The 19,503-nt window shown below is 42.6% G+C and overlaps 1 protein-coding gene across 5 annotated transcripts in view; it reads right to left on the minus strand.

Annotated features, from left to right (window-relative positions):
* Nucleotides 1–19,503, minus strand: part of NEDD4L (NEDD4 like E3 ubiquitin protein ligase) — a 164,776-nt gene that overhangs the window by 92,822 nt on the left and 52,451 nt on the right. For 4 of the 5 annotated variants that reach the window (XM_074570982.1, XM_074570981.1, XM_074570980.1 and 1 more), the window contains exon 3: nt 280–361. In XM_074570982.1, the coding sequence (XP_074427083.1) occupies nt 280–361 (82 nt within the window). Of the gene's footprint in view, nt 1–279; nt 362–11,048; nt 11,205–19,503 lie in introns of those variants that run through there. The other variant, XM_074570984.1, reaches the window with a different exon arrangement.

Raw genomic sequence — 19,503 nt, forward strand, 5'->3', positions numbered from 1 at the left:
TTTCATTAAAATATAACTTTCATAAAAGAAACAGTGAATGATGTAATGAGATTTGATAAGCCAAGCTTTAGAGAACAGTATACAACATATTAGATCCTATCAACAGATCGTGCACACTGAAAATGCAAGCGCTTATTTTGGTTTGACAAAAAAATACACTATTCAGTTGCTATACATGCATGCAACAATTTAAATAAGTGTTGTATTATGTTATAGAATTCTCTTCCAGTATTCCTAATATTTCCAAAACAATGGAATTAAAAAAGAGTATAAGCATACCTTTTTAATAGTTTTTGTCTGCACAAGAGCAAGTTCTCTGTTCTCATCTGCTACATACAAGGAAAGTTTCACGTATGGGTCACTGCAAAAGAAGATGCCATATTTAATAGGAATACAGTTTTACAGCCAAATATAATTTCAGTATATATGTGTCACTTAATTGGATAATAACAGCTCTAAACAATTCCAGTGAAAGTGTTTTCAGTGAAACCTAGGAACTGTAGTAAGCTACTGAAACCTTTAAGGTATGCGTTTGAATACGCTCAATTAAATACTGACCATAGCATTAAAGATTATTTAACTTGCAGCTTTGTCCCATTGCTATGGCCAAGAACACTTGCCTGCACACAACTTCTGCTCATGAGCATGCACATGGCAGTCTATTAATACGAGTCAAGAAAAAAATCTGAGCTATGGGTTTTAGAAGAGACTCACTGTAACCAGCCACTTGAGGTTGACAGGAAAGGGAACAGGAATTATCTTGAAGAAGTGGCTCCAATTTTATTGAACCACAAAACCAAGCTGCATGGTATCAGTGATGATACCAGTACGGCCCTTCTGTCCATATGATTGCCCTGCCCAGGTCCTGAGCTCTCCTGCCCGTGCCATGGGTCTCCTCCTCACCAGCTGGTGCACTGTGGCACTCACTGCTAACAGACGTGCTCATACACTTGTCTCACGGGAAACCCACACTCCTGGGTCCCCCCCGAATCCTCTCCCCATCTGGTACCCTTGCCCGGACCCAGCGGCTCCTGCTCACTGGCTAGTCCAACTTGGGTTATGCTTGTGAACACCACATGTCCTCTCCCACGCACACCAGGTCTATGGGAGATACACTCACTCTGCCCCGCAACAGCCAGCACCCAGACCGACCAGCAGCCCCACTCCTGCCACTGGCACTGAGCCCCTCACCTGCATCTTGGATAATCTTAATGAAGCAGATGCTGCCACCTTCCATACCAAATAGATACCCTTCCATACTGAAAGAGCACACTGACCCTGTGCTTCAGCTTTTCAGGCCCTTCTCATTGCCAGGTTGCTGAAGATCAACCACTATCATAAAGGTTTGCACAAATGCTTCGGCCTCCATTCAAATCCGGTTTCCAAGGTCAGTGAAGCAGAGTGACCATTAGATTCGCAGCTATGAGGTATTATAACCGCTACCTTGAGCTCTACAGAGTAGTAAGCAGAACCATCACTAGAGATATTTTCCATGACAGTTTATCTGCACTTTGGGAGAGCCTTGCCCACTGAGCCAGAACCAGCCAGCATGGACAACCCTGGCCTCGGATCTCGCCCTCCCCCCTGGCCCTGCTTCCTCTTTTCAGAAGGAGAAGGAAGTCAAGATATTCCAGAGTACATACAGCTCCCTATGTCAGACATCTTTCAGATATAAACCATGCCACTGCTTTCACCCTAATTCCAGCTGCTTATCCCTGTTGCTGTGCTGCAGGTTTCTAGCCTCCAAATCTGTGCTTTCTAATTTCTTCCAGCAGGGAGACAGCAGCTACCAGTAAGGGGTGATGTGGAGGAAGGCTCCATGACACCAGTATGAGACGACAGTTCGCTAGATCTTTCCCAGTACCAGTAGAAGAATACCACATCTGTAGTATTCCAATTTACTTGGAAAATAAAATACCACAGTAAGGTGAAAATAAAGTAAGAATAAACAAGACATCATGTTGGATTGATTATTTGTATCAGTAGATGCATATGAATGCATCTACTTAAACTGCAATTAAATTCCGCATTAAGCACTGAGGTTTAGAAGAAAACAAAGCATCATTGTGATTAAAAAGAAACGCTGATACTGCTTTGAATTGCTTAATGTACTGTGCTGCCTAACATTTACTGGCAAAATAGCCTATTACAAGAAGCAGTAGAAACCAGATATTCATTGAAGCCTGCAGTTTGTAGTGTGGGCGAGGAATCAAACAGAGCCTTTATGCCATAAGCCAACGTGAAGAAAGAAGTTTACGTGGAAGAAGGAGAATTAAAAGGCAAAATTAGGAATCTTATAGGGCTGTGAAACCAAAGTCTTAACCCCAACGCTGCACAACATTAAGAAACTAAGACTGACTGCTAACATTTAAATTCAGAGGCATTTAGGCATGTTTGTGGATCTCTCTCACACAAGCTTTTCTACAGTCACAGTGTCATCTCAATGTTTTCTAAAGTCTACCATCTGACTTAGTCTGTGAACAAATTGAACATTGCAAATAGAAAACAGCACTTGTTAAGGACATCTTTAAGCCACATGAAATGCACTGCCAGCTTGGTTTTTTGTTTTTCTTTTTAGCTTTTTGAATTGCAATGAGCATTTAAAAAGACAGAAGAAAACTGTTAAATAGAACATAAGGAAACAAGTCAAGAGGAAAAGAAACAAGACCTGAAATTTACCACTACAGTTTCTTGTCCAGAAGCTGTGACTGATGTGATTTGATGACACCTTACAGAAAAAGTTGTTTAAGTCACATTATCTGCTTTACATACTGCTGAATTCAGCATTTCATTCACAACTCTGCAAGCTGTAGCTGCCTAAACAAACCTGACGGTAATTTTTTCTGTGCTTTGAACTCATGATCTGTTCTAGAGAGCGGTGAACCTTCATGTGATGAGGACCAGAGCAACAAACTCATTTAGTGAGAGTGGCACAGACAGCATCTCATTCACTGACTGTAGCTTCCAGGCCAAAGTTTCCTAAAAGAATTTAGTTATCTGAAGAATAATCACCACACACACTTCTGTTCATGCCATCAGAAAATAAGCAGACATGAGTATCAGATACCACAGAACAGAATGCTGAATTTGTAATAGTTTTCTTCTCCACTTGGAATTATCTGTCATTAAGAAATATTGTTGAAGTCTATTAGGTTGCTTCTCTCACCACATAATTCTAACTCAGCAAAAGTTTACAGGAAGTCATCTAATTTTTCTTCATTAGGATGCAGCATCATGGTAATCACACGGAGGCATGGCAAGGGCTGAAACGTGACATACTTCCAAAATCATGAATCTGGGAATCTTCTGCATCCAGACAAAACACAGATTGAAACTTATTTTCAAGCACAATACACACTAGTTCTTAGTTTAAAAGATATTACAGAGGCCAAACGCTCAAGGAAGCATTTCATTCAATCCTCTTGAACTATGTTTTTGTTCAGAAAAAGCTGTGTTTTTACATTAGTCAATTCAAAGGAAGGTCTTAATGAAAACAAGACAGTTTGTTATAGCTTACAGGTTTCAGCCAAGTCCACTGGGGACAAGGTTCCACCACATCTAATTTCAGTGAAGTTAATGTCTAAATTAAATTGAAATATAGCAAAAGAAATTGTTTAAATCAGCAGATCTTAAAAAAAAAAAAAAAAATGGGATGACTCAGGTGTCTTTCTACTGCAGTATCTAGCCCTCCAGAGTTCATCTCAGCACAATGCTGAGCTGAGCTATTTCCAAACATGTGAATAGGGTTGTGACTCAGCTAATAAACCCACTGAAAAAGAAAATGCTGAGAAGAAAGCAGATGCTCCAAGGTGGCTCTGCAAAAACCGGCTCTGCCCAGCAGGGCTGGTGCCAAATTCACTGGCTCCAGAGCTGGCATTCCAGCCAGGTGGTGCCCATGCCCTCCAACACCCCCAGCATCCCAGCACCCGTGCTGCTCAGGCGACAGGAACGCTCCCACCTGGGTGGACTGCCTTCCCTGCAGCTCCAGAACAGAGGCAATCTGCAGAGCGCGAGCCTCTCCATTCCTTCTAGTTTTATCCCGGACAAACTTGGTAAATGGCACCAAGGTGAAGTGAATACTTACTACAACTTTTCTCTAACCATGTCTTTTTCAAAATACTGCTAAAGTACATGTTACATTGCCACAAGGATTTCATTTCCCTCCCATAAAACGCATGATTGATTCTTACAAGAAAATGGCTAAACAAAACTTCCAAAACCTACAAGATTGTGCTTGAAGAACAAAACACCTCATAGCCAGAATGTGTCAATGTTAAAGAACATAATCTTTCTGAAGAGAAGGAGCCATTAAAGACATTACTGTACAATAAGTAGTCACTTTTTTTGTACGAGGAACATACTCTGACACTTTAAACTTAAGACCTCATAAGCTTGAACACCTTTTTATGAGAAGTATTGTTAAAGAAAAGGTCAAGTTCACAATTATTAAGGTTGGGCTTTGTTCATTTGGTTTTGTTTTTACAGTTTCTTTGGGATATTCCTCTTATACCCTGGTGCCGTACCATCTTTAACTTCTCCTGTTGATCACAAATGAAGGCTCATCCTCCTGAATTCTAGCATTACCTGCAGAACTTCTTCAGACCATTCAAAACTTATGTCTGGGCAGAGACATAGGAGACCAACATCTCCTTAGTGAAAACATACATGAGAGCAGGAGCCTTCTAACACAGTGAATTCACGGCATCTTCAAGGGCCTGCAACTGCAAACCCCGTGCCCCTATTTTAGAAAAGTAACTGCTATTAAAATTTAAGCAAAATATTCAACTACTGTAGTCATGAAAACACAATCACATGGATCCATCACTAGAACACTTGCTCTCAGATGTTGATTTAGCTAGAAAACACAAACCAGAACCAAACGCAAACCACCACGTCTAACCTGTCTTTTTAGACTCCAAGAAAGAACAACAGAAACACAAAAAACAAAGATGAAAGGTTCGGGACTTTAGAGTGCCTCTGAAATATATAAATACAGTCAGCCTGCCTGTGTTTCTCATTGAGAGACTGTATAATCTACTCAAACTTAATCTCAGGTGTTTTACCTAAAGGACATATGAAAAGCAATTAGCAATGGTTATCCTTATATATAAAGTGCCTGTTACAAGCCAGTCGCCAATCAGAACAGATCTGCCAAGCAAAATTCAGAATACACACAGCCATACCAGATCTCAATAAGTTAAAATAATGTGTGCCTAACACTGAGACGCAGGTTAATACCTGCAGAATGGTGCTGATCCCTTCCGATTATTAAGAAATCTCGTCCCGTACATGTCTGTCAGTAAGCAATAAAAACAGAGGTTCCTGAAACCAATACATTTACTAGGAAAAACTAAACAAACCACAAAGACAGACTAGCTGAGGCTTCTTGGACAGCAGACATGGTGAAAGCATTGAGTAAACTGGTAAAGAAATAAAAGAATGGGAAAAGAATGAAATAAACAGACCCACAATTAAGAGTATAACTACAGCAGCAAAACAAAATATATAAAAGGTATCCCAGAGGACCGACACTAAGCGTCAAAGTAGTAATTGAAGCACTGAAGGAACTTCACAATGGCTAATTCCACCCTGAAGTCCTATCTAAAAACAAGTATTCTAGATGAACACAGCATCTTTGCAAGGGAAAACTGCTACTGACATGGAAGATTTACTAGACAACAACATGAAGATCAGCAAAACTGGGAAAAATTCGCAGAAAAACAAAATATAGCATCTGATCTGTAAAAAACCCCACAACAATCACTGTAAAAATTACCAGCAAGTTGGAAAGAAATATACAGGAAGACAAGAGGAAATACCAGATTTCTGTCTAACGGCAGTATTCGTAGAAGTGTTAAAGAAAGGAAATCCTGATGATCCAGACCACAGAAGACACAATGATAAATGAGACACCTGCTGAGAGTACTCAGAAAAAACAACAAACCAATGAGGTTAGAGGGAACTTCTGAGCACAGAAAGCAGACTCTCATGAGTTTGAAGTTGTACCTGCCAGATACTTTCACCCTGAAACTGATGGATTAAAAGGAGGGGAGGCAAGGAATTAAAATGAAGTACTGTCGTCTTGACTTTTATAAGGCAGACAGATTCATTCTTGAAGAAAGAATATTAAAAAAACCAACATATGGCACTCCTGGTAACCACAATTACAAGTGATGTATGAATACTTTCATTGTGCTCTAAAAATAAGTTGAAAATAAAGCAACTCATTTCAGAGTTCCTTGCGAGCGTCAGTCTCTGACTTGAATCACTGCTGATTTGCATCAGGTTTTAAAACGGAATGCCAGGTAAATTTAAGAGCGTGACACTGGATGAGCAGAATTAAGCCCTTTAGTTCATGTAGATGCTATCATACATCTGACATATGTTTGAACTAACAGTTTTGCAAATTGCTTGGAAAACTCAGTGTAGAGGTTTGCTTTGAAGAAGCTTTGAGAAGTTTTTTTCCTTGGGAAGAGGGTAAAATATTAAATGAAGAAACGTAGCAAAATAATAAAGTAGGTAACTACAAGTAGAGAACTTGATCTGTATGAATGTTTACGACAGTACCAGTGTTAAAATGCAATCTTAATGAAACCTGCAACAGAACAAATTGACAAAAATCACAGCCTTCTAGAAAGCTGTTGAAAGCTGTTAATGTAGTTAATATCTAAGTGAAAATTTACACAGGTGTTCTAGTAGAATTACTGTAGTAACAGAAAGTGGACATAGAAAATGAAACATAAGGCTGGAGCCTGGGTTCTTCATAGCCAGCCTGGTACCCGACTTTACACTGGCCAGTTTTCAACTGGGAGGATTACAACACCAGCGCCACCAGCAAAAAGAGAGGAGAGGCTGACTCAGACACACAATGCAAGCAAGGTCACTGTGACCAACAGGCTGTCCACAAAAGAGACAACCCAACTGTAGCAGTAGGACATAATAAACCTACACGTAGTGGAACAAAGAGCAATGTTATAATACCCTCTTCATCTGTGAAGGTATTTCTTGATGAAAGAGAGGCTATTTTTATAATGAAGATTTGGGGGAGGTGGGGGGTGTAAGTAAAAGTTTCTTTTACCTGCTACAGGGCTCCTATTTTACAGATAGTGCTGCAGAAATCACCAAAAAAGCCAACTTCAGGTGCATTTGTAATAAAATGGCGGGGCAGAAACCTCCAGGTGCAGTGAAAGAGACAGGCACAGCTATAGTCATAGCCTAAAAGGTTACAGTTTTTAACGCTTTAAATTTCTTATACTTGACTCTGTCATCACCCACTAATATCAGAATTCAGTAGATATATTCAGTGTGTATTATTAGGCACTCAAAGGACTAAGTCAGGTTTTTGTAAAGAGAAACGAGCCCAGTCATTATCATACTAGTGACTGGAGATGAATGGGCATTGATTTCTTGAACACCTATCTATAATATTCCTCTTTACAAAATCCCAAAATGATCAAAACCAATAATCTCATCTACCTTGACGTGATCTGCCTAAACCTAAAGAGAATGTCAGTGCCTGCTCAGATTAGCAGAACTTTGAAGGTGATAACAGTTCTTTGGAGAATAAACTGGAATCCTAAGAAAATTATGTTAGTAAGAAAAGTTATGTTAATCATAATCACGAGTTACTGAGAGTTTGGCAGAGCAACAGCCATTAAAAAAAAAAAAATCAGATGTCTTAAGAAATCTTTTTCCTGACCTTCTGAAATCCCTCAGACATTCAAAATTATCTATTTGCCATGGTTTTGCCAACTCTCAGTATTTGGTATTTTCTTAAACTCAAGCAATTGTGGACATATAATCACCATCTTTCATTTGAACCTCAGCTTGAAAAGGCAAGCTTCCAACACTAGTTCTTCTGCAGGACAACAGAAAGCACTGATGACTTAAAAGCTCTGAAAATTAAAAAAAAAAAACCAACCAACCAACCAACCAGATCAGCATACTTTAAAAAGTATGTGATTTCAGAGTACTGTGAAACTGTGGCTCAGGAATAGTTTCCTATTTGTTCACTTGAGTCTGGAAATGCATTTGCGATATATTCTTGAAGCAGCTTTGAAAGCAAGTCTCAAAACATCTTGTGCCAGCGCCCCGATGTATTATTTATTTATTTAAAGGCACAAAAGAAGGGGGCGGAGAACACAGGCATATGTGAAAGAACAATGAAACTACTAAACCCTACACTGCTCTATTTTTATTTTAAAAGCTGAAACCACCTCCCCAAGTATAAAATTTAGTATCACTTGTTATGCAAGTGCGTGCATGCCAAGCTTGTCACATGAAGGCAAACTTCACATTTCAAAATAGCCTTATTGTTTCAAAGGAAACGTGCCTTGCACGAGATGATAATTTTACTTCTGTAAGAAACGCAGGCGCATTCCCTTTGTGTTGTCCCTTTCCTGCCTCTGTTCCACACCCATGAAAGGAACTCCTCAACAGCTCATGTAATTCGGTCTAGAGAAATACTAATACCCTCAAACACGAAGGCAGAGAAGGCTTTTTCTGGAAGCAGCATCCGAATTCACTTCTTTCCGTGGTCTTGAGGGGAGCTCTATATGGCTATTGGCTAGTTTTCACCCAACACCTTTTCCTGCCCACTCACCCGTCAAACCTATCTGCACTCTCTTTAGTGACCAGTAACGGGGGATATAATAAAATCCTTCTTGAGCCATGAAAGGCACATGCTTCCCTCTATGCCTAAGTAACGTAAAGTTGAATGTTTTAATATTCCCCAAAATGACCAACTTCAGATTTATGTCAAGTACCTTGACAACCTTGTAGGCCTCAGGTCATCTTCTTCCTATGGATCCAGGAAGGCTGAGGACTCTGGGTTTGTCTGGTTTGGAGAGGAGGCATCTGAGGGACCACCTCATGGCTCTCCGCAGCTTCCTGAGGAGAGGACGTGGAGAGGGAGGTGCTGAGCTCTTCTCCCTGGGACCCAGGGACAGGACAACTTGGAACGGTTCAAAGCTGCACCAGGGGGGCTCAGACTGGACATGAAGAAGCATTTCTTTACAGAGGGAGTGGTCAAACCCTGGAACAGGCTTCCTGGGGAGGCAGCCCATGCCCCATGCCTGGCAGTGTTGAAGCGGCATTTGGATAATGCCCTTAATAACACGCTTTAAGTTTTGGTCAGCCCTGAAGTGGTTAGGATGGACTAGAGTCCATCTAGTGGACTAGATGATCCTTGTAGGTCCCTTCCAACTGCAATAACTCTATTCCATAGCTGTGACTCCTTCATGTCCAGTTCTAACAACCTACACGCAAGAAGACTGATCTGTTTCTGCAGTTTAGTTTCAAACTCTGAGACTTGTGAAAAACCTTGTTTACATCATGTTGCAGAAAGAAGGAAGCAAGCACCATCCCACCTGCCTGCAGCCCTACGCCTCTCTCCGCTGTTGCAGAGAGCAGTCACTTCAACCACTGCAAACCTTGACGTTCACCAGTCATAGTTAACCATAACTGAGGCAGACCAGGACAGACCGAATACCAGTATTTTAACCTCTGTGAAATTTGAAAGAAGGGGAATAAGCAGAATGCATTTGAAATTGCTGCTGTCTTACACTATTAAACTGAAATCTGAGGAAGCTCTGCACAGTTTACGAGTGCTTATCCCCTCCTTAACTGGAACAACACAAACACAACAGCCTGCCACTTTCCAGGCATGACAGATTAAATACAAGCAAAGTAAAATGTACAGGTAGAGGGAAAGGGACAGCAGCGCAATTAAACATGCCAGAGCTCACTTGTCAGATTTATTTTTTTTAATAACATATTTATGTTACCCCAGTCTTAAAGTGGGTAATATTTGTTCTTAGCAGGATATTGTAAAGATTAGAAAATACCAGCCCTAGCACAATTCGTTAAGATGCACAAAAAAATCCTCACAGTTACTCAAGACAAAGCAAACTCTAATCTTCATTTCACACTGAGATTTGTGCCTTACACAACTTTAAGACATACCTGCTAGGAAGATGAAGAGCCCAGCCAGGATGTATCTGAAGGCTGCTGCATGTTTCTCCAGACCTGCTCTTTTAAACTGGCATGGGGGCATGATCTGAAACAGCTTTCTTGAGAAAGGGCTCGATATTTCACAACCTTTCCCATATAAAACTTTTTAGTGCTAACAACCATGCACACCATTTGATACAAGCACCTACACATACAGCTATGCTACAGTTACAGAGGTAGACATGTAAAGGTGCCTGAATTAGCTCTACTTAGGGCAGCTCAGTGCTTCGTATGAATAAAATTACTCCAACAGGACACTAGGGTAAATCTGCAGACTGTGGTCTATATGTACTATTACAGATGCACTTTTACAGCCAATATGCCATAATTTACAAATTCAGAAGTGTTCACCTCAACAAGTCTCCATAAAATTATGGGAGCCCCATGAACAGCAATTAACGTCAGGGCTGAAGCAAATTATACTTGTCAAGAGGAGGTTCCTTGAACTTGAAAACCTTTTCCAGAATCATTTAAACTCTGTGTGTGCATGCACGTAGTTAAGTTTAAAAACTGATCAATAGTTTTTAAGAACCCTAGTTTTGTTTGGTGACTTTTAGATGAAAGAGATGATGGAAACAATGACCAAGATATGCACCATTAAATAAGGCTAGAATAATAACGAGATACTTTTAACAAAGTTTTATGAAGAGTAGTAAAAACAATGTTGTAAGGCAAAATATCTTTTAAAGTCACTATCATTTTTATCCCAATAACCATTTTCCCTGGCAAATTTCCCCATTCCTGCAGCTGTAAGAAGGGAGAAGGCACAATGAAAATATACAGAAATTAACTACAAGGAATGCCTCAGAGCCTATCGTCTGCATTTGCTCACTGATTTTTATTTTAGCATGAGCCTTCTGGGGTGCATCTTCCTGTCTGTACCACATAAAATCCATTATGAGTTTTCTAAAAAAGAAATGAGATTTTGCTCTCACTGTCATACAAGTCTCATGTACTCTGACTAAAGCAAAGCATGAAGTGACTAACTGCACTAGAATAAAAGAACATCTGCTTTGAAGAAGAAAAGAAAACCTTACCTTATCCTCCACTGAAAAGCCAAACTTGCAATCCGTTGTGTCTAAGCATCCTAAAATCTCACCTCTCCATACTAAATCCCAGAGCCATTTTACAGGCCTCACATTTTCCTTCTAGTTTTTTATCTTCCAGGGAAAGGCTCACACCTCATCTGGCACTACAAGCAATTTAGCAAGGCTTTATTCAAAGAGCTGCTAGAGATAATGACTCACACCGCAGACAGCTGCAAAGAAGTGCCTGTGGGTGCAAGAGGGAGTTAAAAATTATCTATCAAACTCCACCTACAGTGTCTCCACCTTCCTAGGTTGTTCCTGGGTTCTCATAGAGTAAGAAGACCAGGTTCCTTTTGTATTTTTTCTGTATTGAAAAACTCCCAGAGCATAAAGAAAAGCTCGGTTTCCTAAACATATCTTAAAAAAAAAAAAAGTAATATCTTTTTGATTCTAAGAGAGATGTAAGTGTAAACATATGTATTTTTTCATTTTCCTTGAGGCCATTTTTTGTGATTGTAAGGCAAAGGTAAATGAATGCTGTAACAGAGAATCTGCATACGTCAGCCCTAGATCTGAATTCTTCCCATGCTGTTTCACACTCCCAAAATATCTTAACAAGTTCTAAAATCCAGCAGGAGAAAAAGGAAAGAAAAAAAAAAAAAAGAAAATTCAATGACAACTGACTTTTGAAACAGAGAAGTTCCACACAGGAACTCCAGGCAGCATCCCTACCAATGAATACCACACACACTGGCTGTGTTCAGGAACAGGCTTATCCAGCTTGACACAAAGGGACAAGAGAGGCCACAATCTCAGGGACACTTTAAATGACCTAATTGAGTACCACTGCTAGAAGCTGGCTCACCCCACCACTTGCTCCTGTCCCTGTGCTATCCCCTCTTCTGTCACCAAACACATACCTCACACAACCAAGATGAAACAGAGGGGGAAACGAACTTGGGTTAAACTTGGGTTAAGCCTTCCTTCCTTCAGTCCAGGCTGTCATAAACCCAGACTACGTCCTTCACCCAGTTCACTGCAAAGCCTCGTAAATGCTTGTGCTGGTCGGTAGAAGAGTTGGTGAAGGTGGAATGAGCAGCTAAGGCAGAGAACAACAGGACTTGTCTCTGCCATGTGATGTGCAGGTCTCGTCGAGGCTCTCAGACAGAGCTGCTGGGGTCTCACCCTACTGCCCCAAAGAGTCCCACTGCTGCCACCCTCGCGTCTAGACGGGACAAGGTGAGCCATTTCACAGGACCAAACTGAAGACGACTGTTAGCTATTTTTGCTAGGTTTTCTGCTCAGCAAAGGAAGGAGCGGTATCAGCAAGACTCTGGCAGCAGTCATTTAGCAGGTGTAAACTGACATCTCATCCCCAGAAAGCTTGGCTCACCAGCGAGGCTGTTAGCCCATCCATTGGCCACAGGAGCCCCCTGTGTCCTCAGCTGCTGCAGGCAGATGCATGAATCCTGACATGGGAGCAGAACTATATTTGACAAAAGTAAAAGGCAGAAAGCAAAGGAAATGTATAATTAGCCTGTGGAATTCACTGTGGTTAGGAAATTAGCTGGGTTCAAAAGGGACCAAGCTGGTCATGTGCATAACAGGAGTACTCAGCTAAGTACATCAAAAACTTTGGAATCCTCTTGCCTGAAGGCTCAGGATCAGTGCATCCCTAAGAGAAAGAAATCGGCCAAGGGATGCAGGAGACCTGCATGGTTGAGCAGGGAGCTTCAGAAAAAGCTCAAGTGGAAGAAGGAAGTTTATAAAAAGTGGAAGAAGGGACTGACCCCTTGGGAGGATTACAAGAATGCAGCCAGAGCGTGCAGGGATGAAACAAGGAAAGCCAAGGCCGCCTTGGAATTAGACCTGGCTAGGGACATCAAGCACAACAAAAAGAGCTTCTACAAGTATATTGGAAGCAAAAGGAAGACCAGAGAAGTTGTAGGCCCACTGCTGAATGAGGCAGGAGTCATGGTGACGGAGGATGTGGAGAAGGCAGAGTTATTGAATGCCTTCTTTGCTTCGGTCTTTTCTGCTCGGCCCAGCCCTCAGGAGTCCCAGGCATTGAATAAAGTAACAGGGAAAGAAGATGACTTCCCTTGGGTTGCGGAGGAGCGAGTGAGGGACCAATTAGATCATCTAGATATTCACAAGTCCATGGGCCCTGATGGGATGCACCCGAGAGTGCTGAGGGAGCTGGCAGAAGTCATTGCTGGGCCGCTCTCCATCATCTTTGAAAAGTCCTGGAGAACAGGCGAGGTGCCTGGGGACTGGAGGAAAGCCAATGTCACTCCAGTCTTCAAGAAAGGCAAGAAGGAGGAGCCGGGGAACTACAGACCGGTCAGCCTCACCTCCATCCCTGGAAAGATGATGGAACAGCTCGTTCTGGCTGTCATCTCAAGGCACGTGGAGGAAAGGAAAGCTATCAGAAGTACTCAGCATGGATTCACCAAGGGGAAATCATGTCTGACTAATCTGATAGCCTTCTACGATGGCATGACTAGATGGATAGATGAGGGGAGGGCGGTAGATGTGGTCTACCTTGACTTAAGCAAGGCGTTTGACACGGTCTCCCACAGCATCCTCATAGGGAAGCTTAGGAAGTGTGGGTTAGATGAATGGACAGTGGGGTGGATAGAAAACTGGTTGAAAGATAGAGCTCAGAGGGTTGTGATTAGGGGCACAGAGTCTAGTTGGAGACCAGTGACGAGTGGTGCTCCCCAGGGGTCAGTACTGGGTCCAGTCCTCTTCAACATATTCATCAATGACCTGGATGAGGGGATAGAGTGCACCCTCAGCAAGTTTGCTGATGACACCAAGCTGGGTGGGGTGGCTGACACACCGGAAGGCTGTGCCACCATACAGAGAGACCTGGACAGGTTGGAGATCTGGGCAGAGAGAAACCTTATGAAGTTCAACAAGGGCAAGTGTAGGGTGCTGCACCTGGGAAGGAACAACCCCATGCACCAGTACAGGTTGGGGGCTGACCTGCTGGAGAGCAGCTCTGTGGAAAGAGACCTGGGAGTCCTGGTGGACAACAGGATGACCATGAGTCAGCAATGTGCCCTTGTGGCCAAAAAGGCCAATGGCATCCTGGGGGGCATCAAGAAGAGTGTGGCCAGCAGGTGGAGGGAGGTCATCCTCCCCCTCTACTCTGCCTTGGTGAGGCCGCACCTGGAGTACTGTGTCCAGTTCTGGGCTCCCCGGTTCAAGAGGGACAGGGAACTGCTGGAAAGGGTGCAGCAGAGGGCTACAAAGATGATTAGGGGACTGGAACACCTCTCTTATGAGGAAAGGCTGAGGGATTTGGGTCTCTTCAGTCTGGAAAAAAGACATCTGAGGGGTGACCTTATCAACACTTATAAATACTTCAAGGGTGGGTGTCAGGAGGATGGGGCCAGGCTCTTCTCAGTGGTGCCCGGGGACAGGACAAGAGGCAATGGGCACAAACTTGAGCATAGGAAGTTCCACCTAAACATGAGGAGGAACTTCTTTACTCTGAGGGTGGCAGAGCACTGGAACAGGCTGCCCAGAGAGGTCGTGGAGTCTCCAACTCTGGAGACATTCAAAACCCACCTGGACATGTTCCTGTGTAACCTGCTCTAGGTGACCCTGCTCTGGCAGGGGGGTTGGACTAGATGATCTCCAGAGGTCCCTTCCAACCCTATGATTCTATGAAGGCTGATGTCAATCTTTAGTTACTGAGGTAAAACTCAAACTTCTGAGAAGCACATTATTTTATTACTAACACAGGTTGAATTAGCCAGTACAGGTCACTGTGAAGGCCAGACTTCCAACAACCTCAGATTAAAAAATACTGAATTCAGATTTACAAGGAAATTAACGCAGGACAGCCTGCTAAGCTGAGGTTTTCAGTGCAAAATAAAGATCTCGCTATCTTTTGTCTAAATATATTCAGTGATCCTGATTCTGCAACACACACCAGGAAAGCCGATAATACCCTCACAGGCAGGGAGGAAGGTTATTTATCTAGCTATTTCATCCCCTTCCCATATGAAGTCTTAATCAAGAGCAAACGGATTTCACAGCAATTCCTCCTCTTTTTTTCAGCACCATTTAAACCCACCCCATAGCCTGGAAAACACTATCATAGGTTAAAGAGCACCAAGAAACAAGAAAAAACACTGTAAATCACTTAACCCGGGGATGCTACTTCTACCAGTCGGATTTCAGTGCAGCCCACAGCTGCTGTTGGTGAGCCTCATTTACATCTTTCAGAAAGAACATCATCTCTTCTGTGCAGGTGTAAACACCATGAAGTTTGCTACTAAAGAAAGTAATTTTGAAATGCTCCAAAGTACGCTGTGTGCTGAATGGGAATGGGAAACTGCAACCACACCAGAAAAGTAAAAGTGATATGGACTGCCACATATCCTAGAATGTCTCAAAGCGCAATGCGGTGTCATGTGGTTACTACTGGACAGACACGTTTTCCAGCTTCTGTCCTAAATGCGTCTGTGCTCACAAGGTCGAGATTTACAGGCAGCTCAGCTACCATAACCCCCGGTGCTCGAACGGACCTAAGGGACAAGCAACATGCTGTGCTTGAGCTCACGGTCTGCCTAGTGCTTTCCAGGACAGCTGAGATCCCTTTGAACATCTACCTTAAAAGCAACAGAAACTGTTAAGAGAGAGAGGTCTGATAGTCTCTCTTATATAAATGTCTACCTTTGCAAAACTGTAATTCTTATGGATGATAAGGTCACACGAAACAGATAAATGAAGACCCCCTCACCCCTTTATCATTAGAAATTTACATGGTAGATCCCAAATAACTCTAACTTCAGTGTTATAAGCTATGCCAGTGGAAGTCTTTAAATCTGTCTCTCTGAAACTGCATACACCATGCCAAATGCCACAGCAAATACCCTGCAAAAGAAACAACTGTATTTCACATTGTGTTATCCTCTGTGTTACCAAAATAAACTGAAGAAGTGTAAATTGATGTAAGCAAACGTATCATTAAAAGCCAGTGATGTTACCCCTATTTCCAATAACTAAAGACTGGATCTTCAGCCATTTCAGCAAAAAACCCCACATACCGACTGTCTTGAAATTCAGTGTAAATTTCTAACCAGAAACGTGTATTTTAGCAGTACCAACTTGCAAGTGACATCTTGTCATAACCAGCCACAGAAATTTTGTATAGAATTGAGTCAAGCACAAAACGTAGGCAAAATAAAGGAACTAAACCACCATTCAGTAACTTCCACCCTCACCTCAGTATCTTTAGCTCTTTGGAGCTGCATCAGGTATATCAGAACATCTTCTCACGCCTGTTCTTTGTCACACGCATCATGACATCACTATGGTGAGTCCTCCTGCTGTCTCATTTATGGGGACGCTTCCAACACCAAACAGCCAGCCTCAACACAGGTGAATTTACACAACAGTGAACAGTGCTCACACAAGTCCTCTGTGCTTAGACTGATCCATTACTCTCCCCTTCAGCCCACTCCCAGCTCACACACCAAACATATTTTCGATTAAGAAAACAAACAAAAAAAGCAATTGTTTTCCTTCCACAGCAAGGTCCTCCATGTAGGATAGTCTCAACAAAAAGATAAGCAGTCCTGAAACTGTTAATCAGACTGGACACGCCATTCCTTAGTGTTAAACAAAACACATTATTATTCTATAGGAACATGGTATAAGCTGAATCATTAGCATGTGAAACGAGGTAAAACATTCAAGACAATCAATGGAGACAAAATTACCAGTAAGTCAGGGATGATCAAGTGTAGCATGCTGAATACTAGGACAAATGACAGAAGAATACAGCAAAGAATGAAGAATTAATTATTTACATTGTATAACACATAACAACATCTTTTAAAGTCTTGACTTTCACAGCCACAGAGGACATAGATGGAGACATAAACGACATTTCTATCATGTTTAAATTTAAAGGGAAGCAGCGGAAGGAAAAGTTTCATGCTATTTATCCCAAGTACAGAAGATAGTAAGTTCTGTACAAAAGTACTACCATTAAGAGACTTGAACCATTGACCTCTACAACAGGAGGGGAACTTGGCAACAAGGGTTGGGTTTAATGAATTAAATTCCCCAGCGATTACTGTGTCAACAGTTGAATGAAAAATGCAAGTTATACAAACACCTAACAGAAGGCAACTGGCCCTACTGTTTCCAATGACTAGTAGTGACCGACATCCTACAGGTTGGGCAATGACACGCGCCCACATCCTTTGCTGGTGCCGGTCAACCTCATTCACATCTGCCACATAAACATCCAAATGGCACGTGCACTATTAAAGGCCACAAACCTTTAAAGCCATTAGTAGGTAGAAGGCCAAAACTGTTACACAACACAAACATTGTTCAATCTGCCTTTCCCCACCGTGGCTGACATATAAATGTCTAACTCCATTGTTTCTCCTTGAAATATCCCATTTCATTATTTTCTTTCCTATGTGAACATTGAAAAGGTTGTGATCTCCAGGGTCAGTGCGCTCTCTTAGCCACTACCCTTGTCAAGCCAAAGCCAGCCTTTAGCTAATGCAACTCAAGGATGTGGCAACACAACTACGTAAAAGTCTCCACCCACCAGAAAAGGAGATGCACATCACATACTTATTGCCCAGAAACAAAATTTCATTTATTACTCCTAGGAAATGCTACGTTACTCTTCACGCAGCTGTATGAGGAAAGTTTCAACTTGTCTGAGCAGCCCCTTCCAAAGGCTTTCTCCCAGAAATGCAGATGTACACTTTTGAACAGAACTTAACCCGGATCTGAAGAAAGATTTTTATTTTTTATTAAAATCTGTGGTGCAGACAGGGCTACAGCTTCAAGACAGCTTGCATTTGCTATCTACAAGACAGTTTCTGAGACTGAAGTTTAATTAAACTGCCATTCTACATCTAGAGTGGACAGGAACCATAAGTTGCCAGAAGTTCCCAGAAACTAACATTTATGGGTGCCACAGGAAGTCCACTTAATTAAAAAGGAATTCCTACTAAACAACTGAGAGTTGTTTAGTGTAAGTATAACCCAGACTAGCAATATCTCGATTAGGATTGTCCTTTTCTCAGACCTGCCTCTCCTTCCAGTCTCCCCCAGCCCCAGCAGCCGACTCCAGCCCTCCACAGGAAGCCACATTTCCAGCATGGTGCAAGGCCCAAACTGAACACAGTGATAGCACCTGGCACCCGGTAGCTGACACTATCAATATAAAATAGAAATTCCTGATGCAAATGACCGATTTGGTTTCCAGCTCCCCTGCACAGCATTGCCAGGCGCCCTGGGCCTGGCTGCTCCCTCACGTCCACACGCCACCGCTGCCAGCAAACCACAGGTCTGGGGCCTGCTGCTGTAACCACAACCCTCTGCCTTTTAGCATAAAAATGCACCAAAAACTGTATTAGACAAGTTATTATGTTCACAAAGCACTGTGAATCTGCACACGGATGGTCAAACAGGCTTTTGCCTCCCACAGCCGCAGCTTCCGCACCTTTGCATGCAACCCGTGCCCACGTTTTTTATTTGTCCCAGCTTATTTTATTTGGTGTTTAGCCTTGTTCTGAAGACTGTGTGATTAATTTCCTCACAGACTTTTCTCAGGCTCTGATTTCCAGGGACTATTTCACGAGCATTAATCCTGGCCGCCTCACACCCGTGGAAACCAAGGGCTGGCGTTTTTCCACATTTTACAATTAGCTATCCCTGACACTGCAAAGAAAAAAAAAACCAAACAAAACCACCAAAACCAAACCCCCACACAGTAGTTTTCTGTACTGCTTCTCTGACCTTGATGTTTGCAGGCCTGTTTCTCACACTTTTTCCCTCACTCCTGTCCAGTGTTTTTGCCCTTTCTTAAATCGGCCGTTCCAGAGGTGCCTGGGCTGTGCCCGGCGTGAGGGCGGCTGCAGAACCGGCTGGAACCGGCCAGGACCAGCCCTGTCCGGCACGGGGCTGCCCGGGCTCCCCTCACAGAGGTCCCCCCAGCACCCGGATACGGACACCCAATGTGACCGCACGCTTAAAATACAGTTTTTGAAGAGTACTTAGCATTCCACAGCACTTTATGACTATATTAATGTCATTTTTGCAGGCAGATGCACGCTATTTCTGTACTCCAGGCCACACAGATATGAACTATAGTTTGCGTCAGCTCTGACACGTCAGACAACATTGTGAGCTGACTCAGCCAACTAAACTCAACAGAAAATGGGCTTCTCCGCCATTTGCCACCTGAAAACGTGGCTTCCGAGGGAGGAATCATCCCACCACCATCTTGCTCAGCACCAGTGGTACAGGAGACTGGAACAGGCCCTTCAGGTTCACGTCCTGAAGACAGCACTTACACACACAAAGCCATAAATGGGAAAATCCGTTTCCTCTCCATCTCACAACAGGGTTTTAGGTATTAGGCATTCACCCGTATTGCAACCACATCCATAAACATGTACAAAATTTACAG

Source organism: Larus michahellis, chromosome Z (assembly GCF_964199755.1).
Source record: "Larus michahellis chromosome Z, bLarMic1.1, whole genome shotgun sequence".
NCBI lineage: Eukaryota > Metazoa > Chordata > Aves > Charadriiformes > Laridae > Larus > Larus michahellis.